The sequence below is a fragment of the Lottia gigantea genome (assembly GCF_000327385.1).
Source record: "Lottia gigantea unplaced genomic scaffold LOTGIsca_87, whole genome shotgun sequence".
Classification (NCBI taxonomy): Eukaryota; Metazoa; Mollusca; class Gastropoda; family Lottiidae; genus Lottia; species Lottia gigantea.
In genome coordinates this window covers 345,329-364,729 of record NW_008710867.1, presented here as the reverse complement: position 1 = coordinate 364,729, position 19,401 = coordinate 345,329, and the positions used below count along the sequence as shown (strand labels likewise).

At 33.7% G+C, this 19,401-nt stretch overlaps 5 protein-coding genes across 5 annotated transcripts; 1 reads left to right on the top strand and 4 right to left on the bottom strand.

The window, feature by feature from the left end:
• Positions 1-4,499: 4,499 nt before the first annotated feature.
• On the bottom strand, positions 4,500-6,741 carry LOTGIDRAFT_236763 (hypothetical protein). The gene is made up of 6 exons (XM_009067865.1): positions 6,513-6,741; positions 6,212-6,274; positions 5,710-5,800; positions 5,223-5,256; positions 5,009-5,079; positions 4,500-4,755 (listed from the first exon to the last, which is right to left on the bottom strand). Exons 1-6 carry the CDS (start codon positions 6,606-6,608, stop codon positions 4,544-4,546), a joined length of 567 nt encoding a protein of 188 aa, XP_009066113.1. The 5' UTR covers positions 6,609-6,741; the 3' UTR covers positions 4,500-4,543.
• An 854-nt stretch (positions 6,742-7,595) lies between these two features.
• On the bottom strand, positions 7,596-9,046 carry LOTGIDRAFT_101671 (hypothetical protein; the record flags this gene model as incomplete). Its single annotated transcript, XM_009067864.1, has 5 exons — positions 7,596-7,648; positions 7,868-7,938; positions 8,190-8,223; positions 8,598-8,691; positions 8,990-9,046. Coding segments are annotated over 5 exons (309 nt in total), but the record flags the coding sequence as incomplete, so codon positions are not given.
• A 270-nt stretch (positions 9,047-9,316) lies between these two features.
• On the bottom strand, positions 9,317-9,781 carry LOTGIDRAFT_88143 (hypothetical protein; the record flags this gene model as incomplete). The annotated part of the gene is made up of 1 exon (XM_009067863.1): positions 9,317-9,781. A coding segment is annotated over one exon (465 nt), but the record flags the coding sequence as incomplete, so codon positions are not given.
• A 1,864-nt stretch (positions 9,782-11,645) lies between these two features.
• On the bottom strand, positions 11,646-14,606 carry LOTGIDRAFT_236761 (hypothetical protein). The gene is made up of 6 exons (XM_009067862.1): positions 14,591-14,606; positions 13,620-14,279; positions 13,111-13,305; positions 12,675-12,824; positions 12,133-12,275; positions 11,646-11,853 (listed from the first exon to the last, which is right to left on the bottom strand). Exons 2-6 carry the CDS (start codon positions 14,170-14,172, stop codon positions 11,710-11,712), a joined length of 1,185 nt encoding a protein of 394 aa, XP_009066110.1. The 5' UTR covers positions 14,173-14,279; positions 14,591-14,606; the 3' UTR covers positions 11,646-11,709.
• A 243-nt stretch (positions 14,607-14,849) lies between these two features.
• On the top strand, positions 14,850-16,449 carry LOTGIDRAFT_222883 (hypothetical protein). The gene is made up of 2 exons (XM_009067861.1): positions 14,850-15,232; positions 15,504-16,449. The coding sequence occupies exons 1-2, from the start codon at positions 14,961-14,963 to the stop codon at positions 15,868-15,870; spliced, it is 639 nt and encodes a 212-aa protein (XP_009066109.1). The 5' UTR covers positions 14,850-14,960; the 3' UTR covers positions 15,871-16,449.
• The last annotated feature ends 2,952 nt before the right edge of the window (positions 16,450-19,401 follow it).

Here is a 19,401-nt window from a genome sequence, read left to right as displayed (position 1 = left end):
AATGAGAGCTCAATTTCTATATATATATCATATACATTATGTAGCGAATATCTTAAGAAGTTTAGTCTCCAAAAAATCAGCTTTGAGCTTTAAACAGTTCTTTACAAACAATATATATATATCATTTGAAAATTCATTTTTTAAGCTAATTCTAGCATCTTATTTAATCCTCATTTATTTTTATTTATTTTTTCAAAATGCTGGTTCATTTTAAGAAAATTATCTTGACCTGAAAAGGGTTAAGGAGTATTAAACTAAATAAGCTCGAAGGGTTAATGCAATTCATTAATTAACCCATCATAGTTGAGCTATCAATTTTTGATGAATAAGCCTGGCTTTTGCATAAAGCTTAAAGATTATTACCCTCTAGTCTTACATCATGCATGATCTCATCTCTTTTTCTACAGCTTAATTAAGCTCCCCCAAAAATTTATTTGAGCTCTAGTCTTGCAAATTGTTTAGTCTTAATTCCAAATAAAAAGCTTAAATATCTAGTCAAGTTTATCAGTTCAGATGTAGGCTAAGTTAAGTACTTACAAAGCTTATCTCTTAAAAAGCTTAAAATTCTAAGCTATTTTGATAAAATGCTTATAATCTAGTCAAACTTAATCTTCCCTGAAGCTTAAAATTCATCAATTAAGCATGAAAGTTAGTCAAAATTATTTTTTATTTAGTAAGCTTAAAATTTAGAGAGGTTTATCTTTCTGCAAAAGCATCAAATTAGGTCGAGCTTATTTTTCAGCTTAGTCAGTTGAGCTGAAATTTCAAACCATTGTGTTGTGATACATTTATTAGTTGTGATAAAATGAGAGTATTACATTGTTATTAGCACGATTTACATCACTGATTATCGTGTGAATAATCGCTCAATCTTCAGAGTGTGGGATAACCAAGCTCCCCCCTTTAGACCTTAGTACTGGTATGATGACAAAATTATATTAAGGTGAGAGTGGTAAAAATTATGTAAGCACAGACCAAGGTGTTATTCTGTTGTGAAAGCTGCACTTGCAAGTTAATATATCTAAGTAAAAGCCAGCTATCCTGATGAGGATTTGTTTCCAAAACATTTCTCAAAAAGTTTTCAAATCGAGCGGTTTTTCATTCTGTAACCAGTGACTTAAATTGTAATTAGTTTAAAATGGCACAATATTTAATGAATTTAACTTAAGCTAGTCAATTTATTTGAATCTCCAAGAAACCATTTCTTTTATTGGAATAAAAATAACAAAAAATTTATCAAAAATGCAAAATAATGGCATATTATTGTTTTTATTTTTCTCTTAAAATGTGCTGACTTTTGTCGGACAATGGAAATGGCAAATACAGTTTTACAACTTAACCGAGTATAATGAAAAGCAATGATTTGTGCCACTAAAATTTTACTTCAGTCATCTGATTGGTCAACCAATAAAATACATTTTATTATCCAATCAAATTGCTGTATTTACTAAATCTGGATTTTTAAATCTCTGATTTGTTGATCTGACTTTAAGAAAAACTTGGAAAATAACTAAAAGTGATTGTGAGGGACCAAACGATCAAATGCAATCAAAAATTTGTCAATTGTTTCGCTTATCTCGATTCGTTTTTTGGGAATCAAAATTTGTTTTGATCATCATATTTTCTAGTCAAATGATGCCTCTCTCCTCTTGTGTTTGTCAACTTCAGAGTGTCCACATGGCTATTTCATTTAAATTCAAACTCTCCAAACTTTGCGTTTAAAATAATATTTGTCGAGATGATGAAAATACAAAAATGCGAGGAAAGGATTTAAGGATACAAATTAGCTATTTACAATTCGAAAATTTTGATTCTCAAAATGGAAAAATAAATTTATAAAATGTTCTTTAACACGTTAAGTTTCTGTTTTTTCAAAGATTTGATTTATCGCAGGGAATAGACTGTTTTTATTTTAATCTGTTGTCTTCTTTGCTCTGCATAAAATTCACCATTTTATTAAATATCTGACCTTGACCTATATATATTTAAGAAATGGCCTTGACCTTCAAATTAAAAATGGCCTTCACCTTTTAAATTAAAAATGGCCTTCACCTGTTGCATAATCTCTGAAATGGCCTTGAACTTGATATATTTGGGAATATTTTTTAAAAAGTAATCTCTCGCAAACGACTCTGAACAAAATGAATTGCGAAAGAAAATGGTCAATTTTAAGCGGAGCGACGTAGGCTATATACTTCTATTTTTTGTTGTTCTGTTCATTCATTACGTATGCGGGGAAGTGCAATGTACATAGTGATAATAAATACATATAAATATATATAAATATATATTAATTTAGTCAGGGGAAATTTATTGACTGAATGTGTTGCCAGAATAAGATATTTTGTGTTGCCTGATTCTGGCAAAGCGAAGTAACGCCAGATTATCTTGTTAGGATTGTCTCATTTCAATAATGTTATAAGAGGGCATTCATTAGTCTTTGTAATCTGGCCATGTAGTTATTGCATAATTTGAAATAAATCTGGCAATACTGCAGAATATTTTGAAATATGACAAACTTGTTGTTTTAAATGTAAATTTCAAAATAGAAAATGATTTGTTAATACTTTTTTAGCAGAAACTATTCGCATCCTTGTAGACAATGCTCTGACAAGCTTAAAACCCAGGTCATTTTTTGAAAGTAGAAATTTTAGTGCCGAACATGGAACTAAATTAAAATGAACTTGTTAACTTTTGTCAATACAGCAAGAACAATGGCTAAAGACTTTTAGAATCCAACTCCCTTTATCCAATCAGCATTGGCTAAATTATTTATAAAGTGAGCCGCTTAATGGTTAAGAAATTCACAATCATGTGACATTTTGATTGACAGCTTGCGTTAGGCTCTAGGTTCTAAGTAATTTAGATCATATTAAGTAAAATTTTCGTGGTTATGCCCTCGTCTTAATGCCCAAAACTTTACTTAATTTAATCTAACTATTACATCAAAGACAAAGAACAATGATATATTTTTTGTGACAGTTTTAAGGTTAAGATGGATGTAATATCGCGAACGGTAATCCAAAGCTTTTTAGAGGTTGTCGCTGATAACAATATTAAACCTACTCAAAGGTTTGCTCATATTTCAGATTTTTTTTTTTTCGCTGTTTTAAATGTGTAAAGATGTATATATTTGTTTCTAATTATTATTATTATTATTATTATTATTATTAGTGTCATGATGCAATTTCTAATGTAATACATCGGTAATGATGTCATAATAAATGGTGATGTCATAATAAGAGAATGATGTCATGATAAATGTGATGTCATAATAATTCTAGGTCGAGTCATAATAAATTGTGATGTCATATACAAAAAAAATTGATAAGTCATAATGAATTGTGATGTCATTATAAATTGTGATGTCATAATAAAAATTGATCAGTCATAATGAATTGTGATGTCATAATGAATGTGATGTCATGATAAATTGTGATGTCATAGTATAATGTGATGTCATGATAATATGTTTAAGAGACACCCTTCAAAAAAAAAATGTCAAAAATTTTAAAATGTATAGAACGAGAAAACAGTTCAGCACAAAAAGAAAAATCAAATTTTCGCATGTAAATTGAGAATATGGATCTTTGAATTCGATTTAAAATCAAAGCCTTGAAATTTTTTTTGAGCTCTCTAATACAAAAAAAAGGTTAAACCAAAATCATTGGAACTATTATCTCTATTTTCAACCAATAATATTAAACATGATATCTAAGAAGCAATATGATTGGTCAATATTTTACCAACCATAAAGTCAACCAATGATATTATAGATTATATTTGAGAAGTGAACTGATTGGTCAGTGATTAGCCAATCAAATGGTACTTGTATTATTTCAACCAATGATATTACTAGATTATTCTAATATTATTTTTTAAGAAGCAATGTGATTGGTTAGTTTAAAATGTTTCAGCCAATCATTATGTCTCTCACAATAAATCATTACTATCTGTATATGTGAAAATAAATATAGAGTCAGTTGCTGGAGTTTTTATTTTGGGCGGGCAGCATCTTCACAATGTCAAGCTATTACGAACTTCGTCTTATACCATGACTGGAATAGCCATCTTTCTTATATCACCATATTGTTGCATTTACAATCCTCTTGTGATTCAAGAAAGGTGCTCATTGCAGTCAAGATAATAAACACAGTAAAATCTTGGCGAAAACTCTTGTCAAAGATTTTTTCCTGGATTATCTGTACCCATTTACAGCTGGATCAACTTGAATATTGAGGAGACTCCTAGCAGCTGGTGGTTGGCCAGACATCTTGGCAAAGATCTTTCCTGGATTATCTGTACCCATTTACAGCTGGATCAACTTGAATATTGAGGAGACTCCTAGCAGCTGGTCCTTGACCAAACCTCTTATCATTGATCCTCGATTAGCCACACCAATTTATACCTGGTTTCTTTCTTTCCCACGGAAACAATCCCTTCTATAACTTTGTTAGTAAAAAAATAACACAACAAAAGTAACAAGAACAAATATTAGTAAGTGAAAAAACATTTTAATATATAATAAAACATACTAAATTTCCTAATCAATCTTCTTGGCTTTGGCTGCTTTTCGTTTCTGTGATGGTAGACTGGGTAAACACTTGCACAGAATGATCAAACTAACAACCACTAAACCAGCAATATACCCTCCAAACATCACTCTTCGATCCTTTAGAAGTTTGACGTACTTCATGTATATAGGTGGTTTGGAGATCTGAAGAAGTTCAGCTTCAATGTCTAGAAACGCCATTGCTGAAACAGAAGAAATGGAGTTTTACATCCTACTTTGCTGCTCTAGATTTAGTAAGGAAAAGGTCATCCTTCAGCCCATGAAGACAGGCCATACAGTGTGAAATGAGGAAAGCCAGGACAGCCACATTAGCTTTCGCTTCATTGATTTCCAACTGTCGAGGGATGTTTAATGTGTACAGTCTGCAGCACTTGGGGCCACTGAATGACTAGACAATGTTCATACAAAATTTCAGCTTTGAACCAAGCTACTTACGAGGTATTGCTGGTGGTGATCCAGCTGCTCCAAACCCATAAGATGGTGGCACGTGAATTTTTCTCTTTTCCCTGAAAGAAATAACTCAGAATTTGATATCATCTGCTTTAAGCATTGAGGCAATTTTCATTAATTAGAGAGGCCCAAGAGGGCATTTTTTCTACTGGAACACCTGATGCCACTCCTCTGGTAAATTTGAAACATCTGAACTTACCCAACACACATTGCCATGATTCCATAAGATAACCCTGTAAAACAAAAATAATTAACAGATTAATAATCAGTGCAGGAATCGAGTGTAAGGGAGAGACAAGCCGACCAAAAGATTTAACAGTGGAATCACATTTTTCCTCAACTTCATCTCTGGTATGGTGCTGCATGCCCTTCACCTGTGATATGGCAAGGATACATACCTAATATAGCTGAGATGAAATGAATGGAGTTTTACGTCCTACTTTTCTGCACCATGTGGGCTAAGGAAGACGAGCAAAGCCATACAGGGTGCAATGAGGGAAATTTTGCAAGAACAGCCGCATTGGCTGTTTTTCGATTTCCAACTGTCAAGGGATCTTTAACGTGCACCGGCTGTAGCCACTGCTGATTTGAATCATACCAATAGAAGTTGGTAGAGTCTGAGGTCTAAATTGCAACAATGGGTTACGCTCTTCTAAAAGTAAGTGGTTTGCACCCCTTAGACTCACCTGAGAGGATATTAGGTTCACCCACAATGAAATCTGTAGGTACTCCATCTTCATATGATGACTTTAACACTGTACCATCCTTTAATTTCATCTGGAATACAAAAGAAAAGTGACAATGAAATGGGAAAAGGAAAAAAGTGCCCTTTTTTTAACAAGGATAATAACTTGGGTTCACTGAGGATCCTCTGGACCAGCAAGTCCTTGGCCAAACCTCTTGGCATTGACCTCTCCACTTACAGCTGGTCTGACTAGAATAATAAGAATCCTTTCTACCAGCTGGTCCTATGCCAAACCATTTGGCAATGATCTTTCCTGGATTATCCATACCCATTTACAGCTGAGTTGACTTGAATCATGAGGAAGGATGATTAAGGGTCCCAACCTTTGGGCATGCAGACCAAGATAAGAACTCACCACCACTATTTATTTGACGTAGAAGGGGAGGGGTTGGTTTTAAGCTGGCAGTGATACAGTTTATGGAATAATAGTTCAGTCAACTTACAATATAATGGACAGAAACATCATCACCTTGAGCAGCAAAGACTGGACAATCTTCTGGTTTAAACTGAAATTATATTACATAGCATCAAGGGCAGTAACTCTTGAACATTTGAAATATTTTTCAGACAATAAAAAGGATATCATTAATGTTGTATATGGATTTAACATCAAAATAAATCTGAAAAAACATGTGGTACATGTCCACACTTAAAGAGAATATACCTATCAAAAATGTTGCAATTCAAAGATTTTCAAAAGCACTTGCGATGATTTACAAAAACTAATCCAAGATGGATACTTACAATTGTAGAAACTTGAATAGAATTGTCTTCCACTGCAGATGAAATAGCTACTAGAACCAACAAAAAATATCCGAAAAACTGTAAATTGGCACACATTTTGCTTTTGGTTCTATTAATTCCAGTTATATGTAACTATCGTTTAAAAATCCAAGATTTATCTTTATAGATCTTCAATATTGAAGAGTAAAAAAGTTCAATTTTTTTTCACTAACACTTGATGTGAAATTTTTCTGCAATGTGGCAGCCACTTACGAGTTACTGTATCTACTTCCTACAAATCTTACTAAGATTATCGATAATTGGCGTAACATGTGTTTGAACCCAAAGATTTTATATTTAAATCATACATTTATAACTCGTCAGACACCATATGCTGCCAAGCAGGGATTTATAAAACTAAATGAATTCCTTTAGATCAATAATTGAAATATGGTGCATGGTTATTTCTTTTTAATGTTTTTAGTTTTAAAGGTTAAATACTTCCCTGAAAATTTAGAAAAAAATGGAAAATATTGCAGATTTTATGTATATTTTAGGAATATTGCACTGGTTATTGATGTCAGATTTTGAGTATTATGATTTTTGAAAATTGTTATGGGAAATTTTGCAGATTTGGTAATAAATTCATTAGTCAAAGGTTTATATTTTAAGTTTGGTAATTGCTAAGGTCATAGGGGTTGAAAGCGGGTACTGGGTTTTCTTTCAGAAGCACTGGCCGAGGCGGAAGGAATTGATAGGTCAAATTCATTACACCTTCAAATGTGTAAAATCTTCAGATATTGCCACAATTTCATGTGTTCCTTGGGATTATTTTGGAAGTTTTACAAAATTTTGTCAGATATCCTTGCGATAAGACGTCTAAAAAAAAAGAGCGGGAAAGTGCCACCCACTTTGAATATCAAAACAAAACATCATCAAATTAGAAATTTATTTTCGTTTTTTGCGCTTATCTTTGGAAGCTTTGGAAGTCGATTCTGTATCGGACTGGTATTTTTTATAAAGGTAATAAATAATATATAATACTAGGGAAGGCAGAGCTAATAACCTCAGAGTTTTCATCACTTGTTCTTCAATACCAACTTGACCCTTTGGCTTCAAGGACATTAGCTCTGTTTCAAAAATTATTGTTGCATCAGCTGAAAAAATGGATTTAAATTTCTCACGGTGCTAAAATGAGTTTTACATCCTTTCAGAGAGACATGTTTGCCATCCGTTAGACCAATCATAACTTAGTCTCAGAAAATATTTTAGCAAAGCTTGCCAACGAAATTTGAGCCTTCAAATCCATGTATTTTTAAGCTCTTTCGAGCTCAATAATGGAAGGGGTACTAGAGCAAGTAAAATGAAATACGTACGTGGTATTTGTGGAGCTACACCTCTTTTACCATAGGCTAACTGAGGTGGAATGGTCAGTAGGCGTTTTTCTCTGAAAATATCAAATGAAAATTAACAAGAGAACACCATTATTTCCCACATATCTTTTATGAAATGATCTCAACTACTGCCAGTTGCTATGGTTAGTTACCGATCATAATTCAGGGTGAAGAGTTTTTTGTCCATAATTTCAGATACAAAACAGCTGAAATCGATTCCATACCTCGTCCAGACGTATACCTGTCGATTGTTGGGCCATCTATAAATAGATGTCGAAAACTATACTCACTAAACCATACTCACCCGACACACATTCCCAGAATACCTTGCTCCCATCCTATAAATAGAATCGTAATACATTTGAAAAGTCATATCAGAATAAAACAGAAACGAAATTGTATCGTGTAAGCATAGTTATTATACTAGCCAGTTGGCCTTGTAAAGGGAGAGAACTACAGATAATGGATTGATTCATAGAGGAATAAAACTCTCTTAGATTAACAACTAACCAGCAATATCAGCTTCTGCTGTAAGCAGACGTTCTTTTGTCATCAAACCATCTTTGACAAACCCACCCATCTGAAACCCGTCCATCTGGCACTTTACCTTTGTCCAGTGGCCTACAAGTTTATAGGGGTTTCACTGTATTGAACACTATACTAGGTTTATACCGAGTCTAATGAATTTTCCCAACAAAGAATATCAAATTACCTGGTATCACTCGTCCAGCACCTAGAGTAAAAGAGATAGGATCTCGTTGTTGAAGAACTGAGGAATCAAAAACAGCACCATTTTCTAATTTCCCCTGTAGAAGAAGAATTATTCCAACTTTAAAAAACTCATGGACTACAACCAAATTTTTGCTTTTATGACATCCTAAGATTACATTCTAAATAAAGGAGCTACGGCCCTCCCCAAAAAATCAAAAATACTGCGTCCAGATGATAGACAATGGCTGTGGCCCTTCTTGCCTCGCCTTGGAGAGACACCTCTTTTTTTGTCACATTCCTCAGGCATTTGTAGACATGCCTCTGACAATAGACTACAACCCTCCCCTAAATCTCAAATAAATACCCTGCCTTAGAGACAAGACAAAAACTTACAGTGTAATGTACAGAAACTTCATCACCAATGGCTGCAACAGGATGACATTCTGCTGGCTTACTCTACAAAAACAAAGATGGACTCAATCAAAATCAAAATGGCTGATTGGTGGCCTCAGCAAACCCATTTTATCAAAAGTCAGATCGTCTTTTTCTGGGTCTGTAATTTCTCACTAGCCATGCAGTGTACAAAGAGGGAAAGAGGACAGCCATTGAGAACATTGCCCTTGATGGCATATCAGTTAAGAACATTGACCTTAATGGGCTATAAGTTAAGAACATTGACCTTAATGGGCTATAAGTTAAGAACAATGACCTTAATGGAATATCAATTAAGAACATTGACCTTAATGGCATATTAGTTAAGAACATTGATCTTAATGGCATATCAGTTAAGAACATTGACCTTAATGGCATATCAGTTAAGAACATTGACCTTAAAGGCATATCAGTTAAGAACATTGACCTTAAAGGCATATTAGTTAAGAACATTGATCTTAATGGTACATCAGTTGAGAGCATTGACCTTAAAGGCATATCAGTTAAGAACATCAACCTTAAAGGCATATTAGTTAGGAACATTGATCTTAATGGTACATCAGTTGAGAGCATTGACCTTAAAGGCATATTAGTTAAGAACATTGACCTAAAAGGCATATTAGTTAAGAACATTGACCTTAAAGGCATATCAGTTAAGAACATTGACCTTAATGGCATATCAGTTAAGAACATTGACCTTAAAGGCATATCAGTTAAGAACATTGACCTTAATGGCGTATCAGTTAAGAACATTGACCTTAATTGGTATAGAAGTTCAGAACATTTTAATATTGCATATCTGTTGCATGAGCATTGGTCTAAAGGGTCCCAAGGCTTATCTGATGAGTGCAAAAAGGTGAATTTTCAGAAAGCACCATAAATATGCCCCATCCCACTCTTCTTCCTTATCATTATACAAATTTGGAACATTGCCAAAAAAGTACCTGAGTTACTACTTTCAGTTCCTTCACTGTACTGTCAACTGGCACCAGCAGAGCAATCAAACTCAGCACCAAACAAGCACCTGCAATATTCAATACACCATGCCAATTCATTCTGAGTCTTGTTTAATGTAGGACACTTGACACCTGTCATTCAATCATGCACAACTATTTACAACAGATTAAAATCTAACAGTTAGTTTCATTTCTTCACACAAAGATCATCCTAACCAATGAAAATAGGACACAATTGTTACCTTTGAATAACCAGTCCATCATTGCATTCTTAAAATGCAATTAAATGTAGTCTGGATACACATATCTATGAAACAGGTTGTTAGGTTTAAAGGGAGAGAAATCCATATTTCTGCTTAATTTCGATTCAGACAACAAATACCTTCTAATAAAATTTATTCCACAAAATAACAAAATTATCACTGGATTTTGCACAAAACAAATATAGAAATATAAAATTGGATTTAGATAAACATACGTAAAAAATATACCAATTACTCAAAACTACAAATTATCATATATTTCTACCGTTAATCACTTTAGCAAAATACAAAATTATCACGGGATTTTGATCACAACCAATAAAAATAATAAATTAGATATCTGAAAAACAACCGTAAAAAATATATCAATTGCTCGAAAATACGAAATTATCATATATTTCTACCGTTTTTCACTTTAATTAGCCTCAATTATATTTTGGACATGTATGTATTCTTAAAATACAGATGTGAAGTCACCCATTGATCTGAGTGTATCATTATCCAACAATATTGACATCATTCATGGACTCCAAATATTGGACTCTTGGTCTTTTGCCAAGTAAATGTGACCTGTTTTATAAATGTATTCATGATTGACATGGTTTCAAATAGTATGTGAACACTATTAACTGAGAAAATCAAAAAGGTTTTTGAATTTTTCGTATTATTTTTATAAGAATTGGTCAGTCTTATATAAGCATGAGTACACGTTATGTCTTTGAGGACAATTTTCAGCCAATTTTTGTGACTTTTTGGGTTGAAATTTCTATGAGAGAATGAGCCTCTTCATTGTAAACTTACAAAAGATTATATTTTTATCAACACAAAGACATTTTACAACTATCAGTACTGAGTCTGTAATTCCAATTCTCTTAAAAATATCGAAAAATTTTTAAAACCTTTTTGATTTGCTCAGACAATATATATATACGTTGATGTGATATTTATGCCATAGAAAATGAAAAATACTTAAAAAATTGCGTAAGATGTATTCACCGCCTTCCAAGATTAGAAAAGGGCGGCCCCCCCTGACCCCCATCACCAATGGCGCCCTCTAAAATCCATAAAGTAGCCTGAGTAGATGTTATTGTTTATGAATTGTATTTTAAGTTGGTTAATGGTCTTACATCTATTAATGACATAGTACTCGGATCTTCAGTCCTCATCCAGCGATCATTATCAAACTTATTAACAAGCTTTCAACCATCAACCTATACATAATGTCACATGATTTTCAAAACGGCCTATCAAATCACTTAAATATGGCAATTCTTAGATTTTGTTTTGTAATTATAAGCACACACTAAACTAGTGAATAATATATGAGTGCAAGCAACTAAAAAGTTATTTTCATTTGTTCAAATGCAGTGCTTTATATGAAGCTCTTTAGATAAAGTGAATTAGAGTCCCATTTATTTATTGAGAAGGGAACATGGTTTTAATTTTAGGTGTTTTAGCAAGTTTACAAGATGGCACAAGTCTTAGATTTCTTTTTTTTGGAGCGCGGATTGTTTTGTATATGGGTTTGAATCTCTTGTAGCTGGAGTGTGACCACGTCTAGTTGCTGTTCAATGGAACTGCTCAGAGCACGTTCCTTGGCTGCTTTCTGAAAAATATGACAAGAAGTCATCCAAATCGCAATAAGCTCAAATCAGAAATCAGACAAATTCAATGAGGTACACATGACCTAGCTTTAAAATGGCCAAACATTACCAAAAAAAAAAAAACTTGAAATATCTAAGAGCTTTTATGATAGCTATGTCAGACGTCTGATTGAAAATTGAAATGGTGCAAATCGATGCCATCAGTGTCCCAAATACATATAAAAAGTTTAGAAAACCTCTTTACAATCCCTTTAATTAATTTGAATCCAATAAAAACTGACCTGTCTGGCCCATTCTTTAATGTCTTTCAGTTTAAAGTTCTGTACACTTCCATCTCTTCGTACATAAACTTTACCTTGGAATTCATACAGTTCTTCATGGGACTCTCCAGGATGTACACATACTTCTATTACTTTTAGATTATCTGAAAATTAAAGTTAACAAAATCACAAAAAATAATCTGACATACACAATCAAACCACAATGATTTGGGAATTTACTTCAACTCTTGGCGATGAAGCTCCGAAATTATCTATACTGGTAGTCTGGTAGACTTGATTAATGAGGAATGATAACTAATATAAGGTCAACCAAATTTAACATATCAACCGAGATTAGAACCCATTACCATCATTTGTTTGAAGAGACTAAACAGGACATTGACTTCATGTCAAGATTCTAAAGCTATAACCAACTGAATTACAGCCAGTTCACAGTTGAGTCGTCTGAAAATATGAGGAAGGAACAAATTTCTGAACCCACACCACTGTTTCCAAAAACAGCTTCAAACCCCTTTGTTCACCCAAATATAGATTAAGCATACCTGAAAACGTTCCAGTGCAAAGTACTGGCGAAAAAGCAACAGAATACATATTGGGAAGAATGGGTGGTTCAATAGATTTAACAGCCTCGTCAATTCTCAGTCTTATCTGATCCTCTTCAGCATGATTACATGTAATCCCTTGAGCCTGTCCTAAAACAGACAGAAAGGTTAGGGGGGTCTTGTAACTTACGAAAGCACAGGCACAGGACTAAGTAACTAAATAACACAGTGAGATTTAAAGGGGTAGTTATGTGGTTTTCTAAAATTCTATTGTGTATCAGAGTCACTGATAGCTTCATATTGCACCATTTAATTTTTTCCTCCGATGTGGTTTCTGTAATTTTATTCCATTCAATCTTCACAGCCACCTGTATCACTTATAAGAATGATAATTTGACAACTGGTGTGCAGAATCATAAGTCAACTGAATACTTACCCCTGTCAGTCACACCCATAAATAAAGTACCACCTTCTTGAGTGTTCGCAAACCCACAAACATACATTCCCACATGTTCGCCAAGAGTTTTGTTCTTGTAATTTCCTTTTCCTTCCTTGAATTCCACAACTCTGGTTTCACTACCAAGGATCTCATTGTAATGGTAGAATTTTCTTTGCACAACTGGCATCAGGCCTGAAACAGTTAAAAGAAAAAACAATCAGTAAAATTCTCTTCCATTTTCCAGTCTACCAAGCTGTAAAATGGGTACAGATCATCAATGCTAAGAATTGTGGCCAAGGACCAGATGGTCCCAACTGTTAATGGGTACTGTAAGGATAAACTAAGAAAGATCAATGCTAAGAGTTGTAGCAAGACTATCTGGTAGAAATCCAAAGGAGTCAGCTTCAATGACAAAGACTTTTCAAATTCCAGGAACTAAATGGACATTTGGCTGGAGAGCTGCTGTCCATGTTGTCTTCTTTCCATACAAAAAACATTGAACTCACCAGAAACTGAAGTAGCAGCATCCAAAGGCTTTCCTTTCATGAACATGACATCTTTGTTTGTGGGTCTTGCAGCAAAACTTTGGACAGAAATGCCTTTATCTATTGTGATCAATCTCGCATTTCCTCTGTTGCTTTCTGGAATGCTTTGTGCTGAGACGCCATGATATATATTTGAGCTGCTGCCATGTTCTGCTTTCAAACCATTATTATTGTTACCAAATCTGATATCTGAATCCGCTCCGTAGTTTGGATTGATTCTCCTGATGCAAAAATCATTATCATTTGCATAAAAATCAAAGTCCACAGCAAGACGGTTTCTTTTTTTTTCGCTGCCCAAATGCTTCAAGGCCTCGGCAGTGTTTCCTTCATTCATCAAATCCACAAATGCAATTTTCTTGTCCTTTTGTGGTAAAATTTTTATGTAGCTTTTCTTTATTGGAATGTTAAGGTCATCTAGCAAGTCAAAAAGGAATTCTTTTAGCTCGCCTGATGGAATATCACATCTCAAACCATTTATAAATAACCCATGATTGGCACGCCTAGGCCTACCCATTTTGTTGTATTACACGCCTTAATGCCCAGTTCTAAATACTACATTTCTAAGACATAGGGATTCTATTCTTTATGTGCTCATTTCATTGCTTGCATCATCAAATGCATCTAAAATTAAAAAATAACAATTTTAGTAAAAAATTCAAGAAGGGGTTCACTTTCTTATTTGACTAGAAGCAAATGACTTATTTGAAGAAAGAGGTAGCACCCTGGGTCCTGGGCGGGGTCTGACATCAAAGGATATCAAAGTGCAATGTTACTTCACACTTCATTCAACAACACAGTTCATAACATTGAAATTCAGGACGGATTCCTAATGTCTAGTCTGCTGCCAAAGAAATTACAATTTTACGACGACCTTATGACACGGGGCATCAAATGCTACTAATCCTATATTCTTAATTGACAATTTTACTTACTTTCAGTTTCATAATTTGACGTATTGTTTGTTGTCACTCGACTTGCTGGGTATTGTCGTAAATTTAAATCTTGAACTTTAACTTTAAATTCATGGAAAACACCATTAAATGAGGATTGTGGGCAATAATGATGAAAAATCAGATATACTTGATGATAAAAATTCTCAAAATATAGTCATTTTAAAAAGTTTGCAATTTTACGACTTACTCATTTTCGGCAAAAAGTGGGCGTAATATGTAAACCGGAAGTAGATACTGACAGACACGTCGAGAGCGAAGCTTTTAGCAAAACTTTGACATATTGAGCTTTGATTTCTAGATAAGATTATATCTACGAGGTTGATTAATTGGGATTCATAATTGGGTGATCATGGAGTCGCTCTATCACCAAACGAATCGTCTGGTACAAGAAATCCAGACCGATTTAGGCCGACTTGAAAGAGCCACCGGGGATGATGTCCATCTGGTTGAAAACGAAGTACAAGCTCATCTGGATCATATTATCAGTAATTGTGAAAGACTTGAAATATTAGTGAATAAAGAACCAGCCACCAGACGTGCCAATGCTAAATTACGTGTGGACCAGCTGAAATACGACTGCCAACATTTACAGAGTGCTTTGAGACAAATACAACACAAAAGGTACAGTGACAACTGGATTGAATCCTCTTGCTCTAACTGACCCTAGAGAACAAAGGATGGTGATCTGTAAAAAGAATTGAAACTTAAGCCAAAGCTTGTAAGGTATCAATACAAATCCCATAATAGCACAAAGACAGAGCATTTCTTGGTAGATCCTAGCTTATTGTACCAATTTCTGCAACTATACGACACTAAAACTTAAAATAGGTGTGATTTGGTAGATCTTCCAGAAAACCCAGTTCATAAAAGTTATCTCCCTTGTATATTTCAGATATTTACGGGAAGAAGAAGATGCTCAAAGAGAAGCGTTATTATCACGAAGTTTTACCACCAACGATGCGGACACTTCCATTATGATAGATGCTTCCTTACAGCATCACACCAGTTTACAAAACGCCAACCGTGGCATGGACGATTTGATTGGCTCAGGCACAGGAGTTCTCCAAAATCTTCGGGAACAGAGATTTACGTTAAAAGGAGTGCACAAGAAAGTTTTAGACATTGCGAACACTCTAGGACTGTCAAACACAGTGATGCGAATGATTGAAAAGAGAACTAGTCAAGACCGTATTATTTTATTTGCAGGAATGATAATCACCTGTATAGTCATGTATTTAGTATGGAAATATTTTACTTGAAGCCATTCCGAGCTTTCTTGACTTGTATTCAATTTGAAAATAATCTCTGAAGATCATATGCCAATATTTGTTATCAATCTGCCAATATTTGTTATTATTCTGCAAATATTTGTTATTGATCTTTTCATAAAAGTAATTTGTGATCCACAGTATTCAAGGATAACAACTTAGGATATGATCCTTGTCCAAACCTCTTAATAACAACTGGTTCATTGTTATTAATCCCATATGGATCTTTAACCAGTCATTTGTTATCCTTAGAATGTTATCCTTTCAGCTGCTCCTTGGTCATTGTTATTAATTCCACATGAATCTTGTAACAATTTGTTATCCTTATCTTATTCAATTATAAAACTTAAGGATCAAGATCAATTCAGATGATCCTTAACCTAACCTGAAATTTCAGTCTGGTTTTTTTTTTGGGACAGCATGATAGCTTTAAAGCTTGTCAAAATGTGGCAAAAGATTTATCTGGCTGGATCAAATTTTTATGTAATTAAGAGATTATTGTGAAGGGTATTGTTGTTGATGTCAAAATTCTTTAGAATGAATGAATGAATAAATTATTATTTTATAAAAGTACTGTCCATTTTCTCAAGGACTAGAAATTTGTTTGGAAGCAAGGATGAAGGGGGGTAGGACAAAAGCTTTAAGGCAAAGGGCATGGTGAAATTTCTCACCCATAGCCTAGAAACTGGTGGAGAATTGAAAGGTTTAAATGAACGATACAGAAATCTTTTGGAGAACAGGCCGGCCTTAAGGGTGCTTCATATTGAAAGGAAGACGTCCTTATCAGCTTTGCATTGATTGGACAAATATTCAATAAACAAATCCCATGATGCAGTGTTGTTTAAAGTGAACACAACACAGGTCCATTTAAAAAAACCATTGATAACTCAAATACACTTTATATTTCTTTATTTACAAGACATAAAATGAATATTTACAATTTTAAAACATTTATTTACGCATACAACATACATCATTTACAAACATTCATTCAAATATGATAAAAATCAGAAACGTTAATATTCCTTTTTGATATTCTTTTTTCAATTAACAAATACATGCATAAGATTAATATACAATTAAATAAATGAATAATATTTACATGGGACTACAATGACTGAAAGTTTATTTCTTATATCCTAAGCACAAAGCATTTTCACAACATATTACACCAAAAGCTGCATAAATTTACATATCTGACAACTGTTAATGCAGAATTTTGGCATAATTGGTTAAAAGTTTCATGAAATTGCTCAATCAAATGCCTTAAAGTGTTGACTTTTGTAATAACACACTTAAAATATTCTAGAAATTTTGAGGACAAATTTAGAATTCATTCAAGGGAAGCGAATGCGCAAATCTTAGGATTTTATCAAGAGTTATGCCCCTTTGAATATAACTATAGGTCAGAGTTCAGAGAAGATGAATGAAAGCCTCAAGATGATATAAGACGTCTGCAGTGTAAAAGATATAAAAGTTTTATTTGAGGTCAATGTACTCTAAATGATAGCTATGACTTTGAGTTCACCTAGAGCACTTTAATACGTTTATCTTAACTTGAAACTATATATAAAACCCCAATATGACAGGCATTAAAGGGACTGTGATTAGGTTTTCTAGATCATTATGTGTATCAGGGACACTGATATCATCAATTTGCACCATTCCAATTTTCAGATGTCTGTGGTTCCTGCAATTTCACTTATACTGAGTATTGGATGACATCACTAATCGCAAAGTATGCTTTATCAAACAAAGCCCTTCACAATTACTGACGTCATCAAAAACTAAGTTTTGGTGGAATTGCAGGAACCACAGACATCTGATTGAAAATTGGAATGATGCAAATCGATGCCATCAGTGTCCCTGATACAGATAAAGTTTTAAATAATCTCTTTACAAATTAAAAACTGCAACATGGCAGGCATTAAAAGCAATTATTTAATTAACAAAAGTTCTTTATTATTAAAAGACACTTTTCCCCTAGAGATCAAAGTAGTTAAGTGTGCAATGAGGGAAATGTGGTTATTTTGCATCCAAGCATTATCTAAGATCAAAATTTCATAAGAGTTTTTGTGTGAAACTGATACAGCCTGTTTAGTTGAATTGTTATTTAACAGGTAGAGTTGTTACGCTCCCTTAGTTTTTTCATAAATTTTTCTAATTTTTGCCGAGTCATTACGTCCAAGAAACAAGCTATATAAACATGCACACAAATCATGACATCGAATAACACATGAATGACACATGAATAACACATGAATTAAATAAAGGTGACTTTGGTATTGTGAGCACAAAGTAATTAAAAGATGACTTTTATGTGTCAACTTCTAAAATTAACTTTTATTAAAAGGAATAAATTATTAGCATTTGTTGATCTGCACTTAAAGGGATTGTAAAGAATTTTTCTAATTTTTTTATGTGCATCAGAGACACGGATATCATCAATTTACACCATTTAAATTTTCAATCAGACATCTGTGGTTCCTGTAATGCCCCTTAAACTAAGCATTCTATGACGTCACTAGAGTGCTAATAAGTTATTAACAGCTTTTACAATAGTGATGTCATACGGTTGACCATTTCTATAGTTACAGGAATCACAGACGTCTTTTTGAAAATTAGAATGGTGCAAATCAATGCTATCAATGTCCCCAATACACATACAAAATTAAGAAAACCTCTTTACAATCCCTTTAAGTTACAATAAATTTTGTCGACTCCATTAAAATCCCACGCCAAATTAATAAGCCTGTCATTAAAACAAATTTGTGTAACATTTTGTTATGTTTGCATTTTGACATGAATTAGGTGTCAACAGAGGGACATAAGCATTAAGATTTTCCGTCAGCCATGACCTTCTAATATACATTTAATATAATTAATCATTCTATATTAATTTAGCTGCAATATTTTTTACTTGGTTAACACTTTACAGTATCCAAATTTGACCTATGACGAACCCAAAATGGCAATTTGGAAATTTTTTCGATGGCTAAATATTTTCAGTTATTATGGGAGGGCCTCATTCCAAAATAAATACTCAAATTTTGAATTGATCAGAAGTTTTTTTTTAGGGAACGCGGCCCAGAGATTATATGCTTAAAAGTGATGCTGAAAATCAGCCAGAAAAATTCTAAGAATGTACAAATGTTGAATGCTGTAAATACATAGGTATTGCCCCCAAATATCATACCCTAATCTCATCCTCCCCACCCCTGGCACCCCCCCCCTCCCCCTCCCTTTTATACATAACATAAACAAAATAAAAAAGATATGTATTTGGTAGAGCTTTTCATAAGGCAAAAATTTGCTTTTTTCAATGCACTGAGCAATAACCAAATAAGGTTTGTTTTGAATTAGTTTTTGAAATCTCCAGAAATCTATTTATAGACTAAGGGCAGACTGAGCTGCTCTTGGCCCTCGGACCAACCGGTTTTCTAAAGCCCCCAACCCAAATCCCAACTCTAGCTTTCCAAGCTTGTTCCTTGTTCTTATTCTACTTAATTTCCTCGTCAAATT

What these genes read in the sequence shown, in the direction of transcription:
- LOTGIDRAFT_222883 (XM_009067861.1), top strand. Translation starts at nt 14,961, where the DNA reads ATGGAGTCGCTCTATCACCAAACGAATCGTCTGGTACAAGAAATCCAG. An exon ending in AGACAAATACAACACAAAAG is followed by an intron (nt 15,233 to 15,503) that starts GTACAGTGACAA and finishes TGTATATTTCAG; the next exon opens with ATATTTACGGGAAGAAGAAG.
- LOTGIDRAFT_236763 (XM_009067865.1), bottom strand. Translation starts at nt 6,608, where the DNA reads ATGTGTGCCAATTTACAGTTTTTCGGATATTTTTTGTTGGTTCTAGTA. An exon ending in CTATTCAAGTTTCTACAATT is followed by an intron (nt 6,275 to 6,512) that starts GTAAGTATCCAT and finishes ATATAATTTCAG; the next exon opens with TTTAAACCAGAAGATTGTCC. An exon ending in ATGTTTCTGTCCATTATATT is followed by an intron (nt 5,801 to 6,211) that starts GTAAGTTGACTG and finishes TTTGTATTCCAG; the next exon opens with ATGAAATTAAAGGATGGTAC.
- LOTGIDRAFT_236761 (XM_009067862.1), bottom strand. Translation starts at nt 14,172, where the DNA reads ATGGGTAGGCCTAGGCGTGCCAATCATGGGTTATTTATAAATGGTTTG. An exon ending in TATGGGTGTGACTGACAGGG is followed by an intron (nt 12,825 to 13,110) that starts GTAAGTATTCAG and finishes TGTCTGTTTTAG; the next exon opens with GACAGGCTCAAGGGATTACA. An exon ending in TTAAAGAATGGGCCAGACAG is followed by an intron (nt 11,854 to 12,132) that starts GTCAGTTTTTAT and finishes CATATTTTTCAG; the next exon opens with AAAGCAGCCAAGGAACGTGC.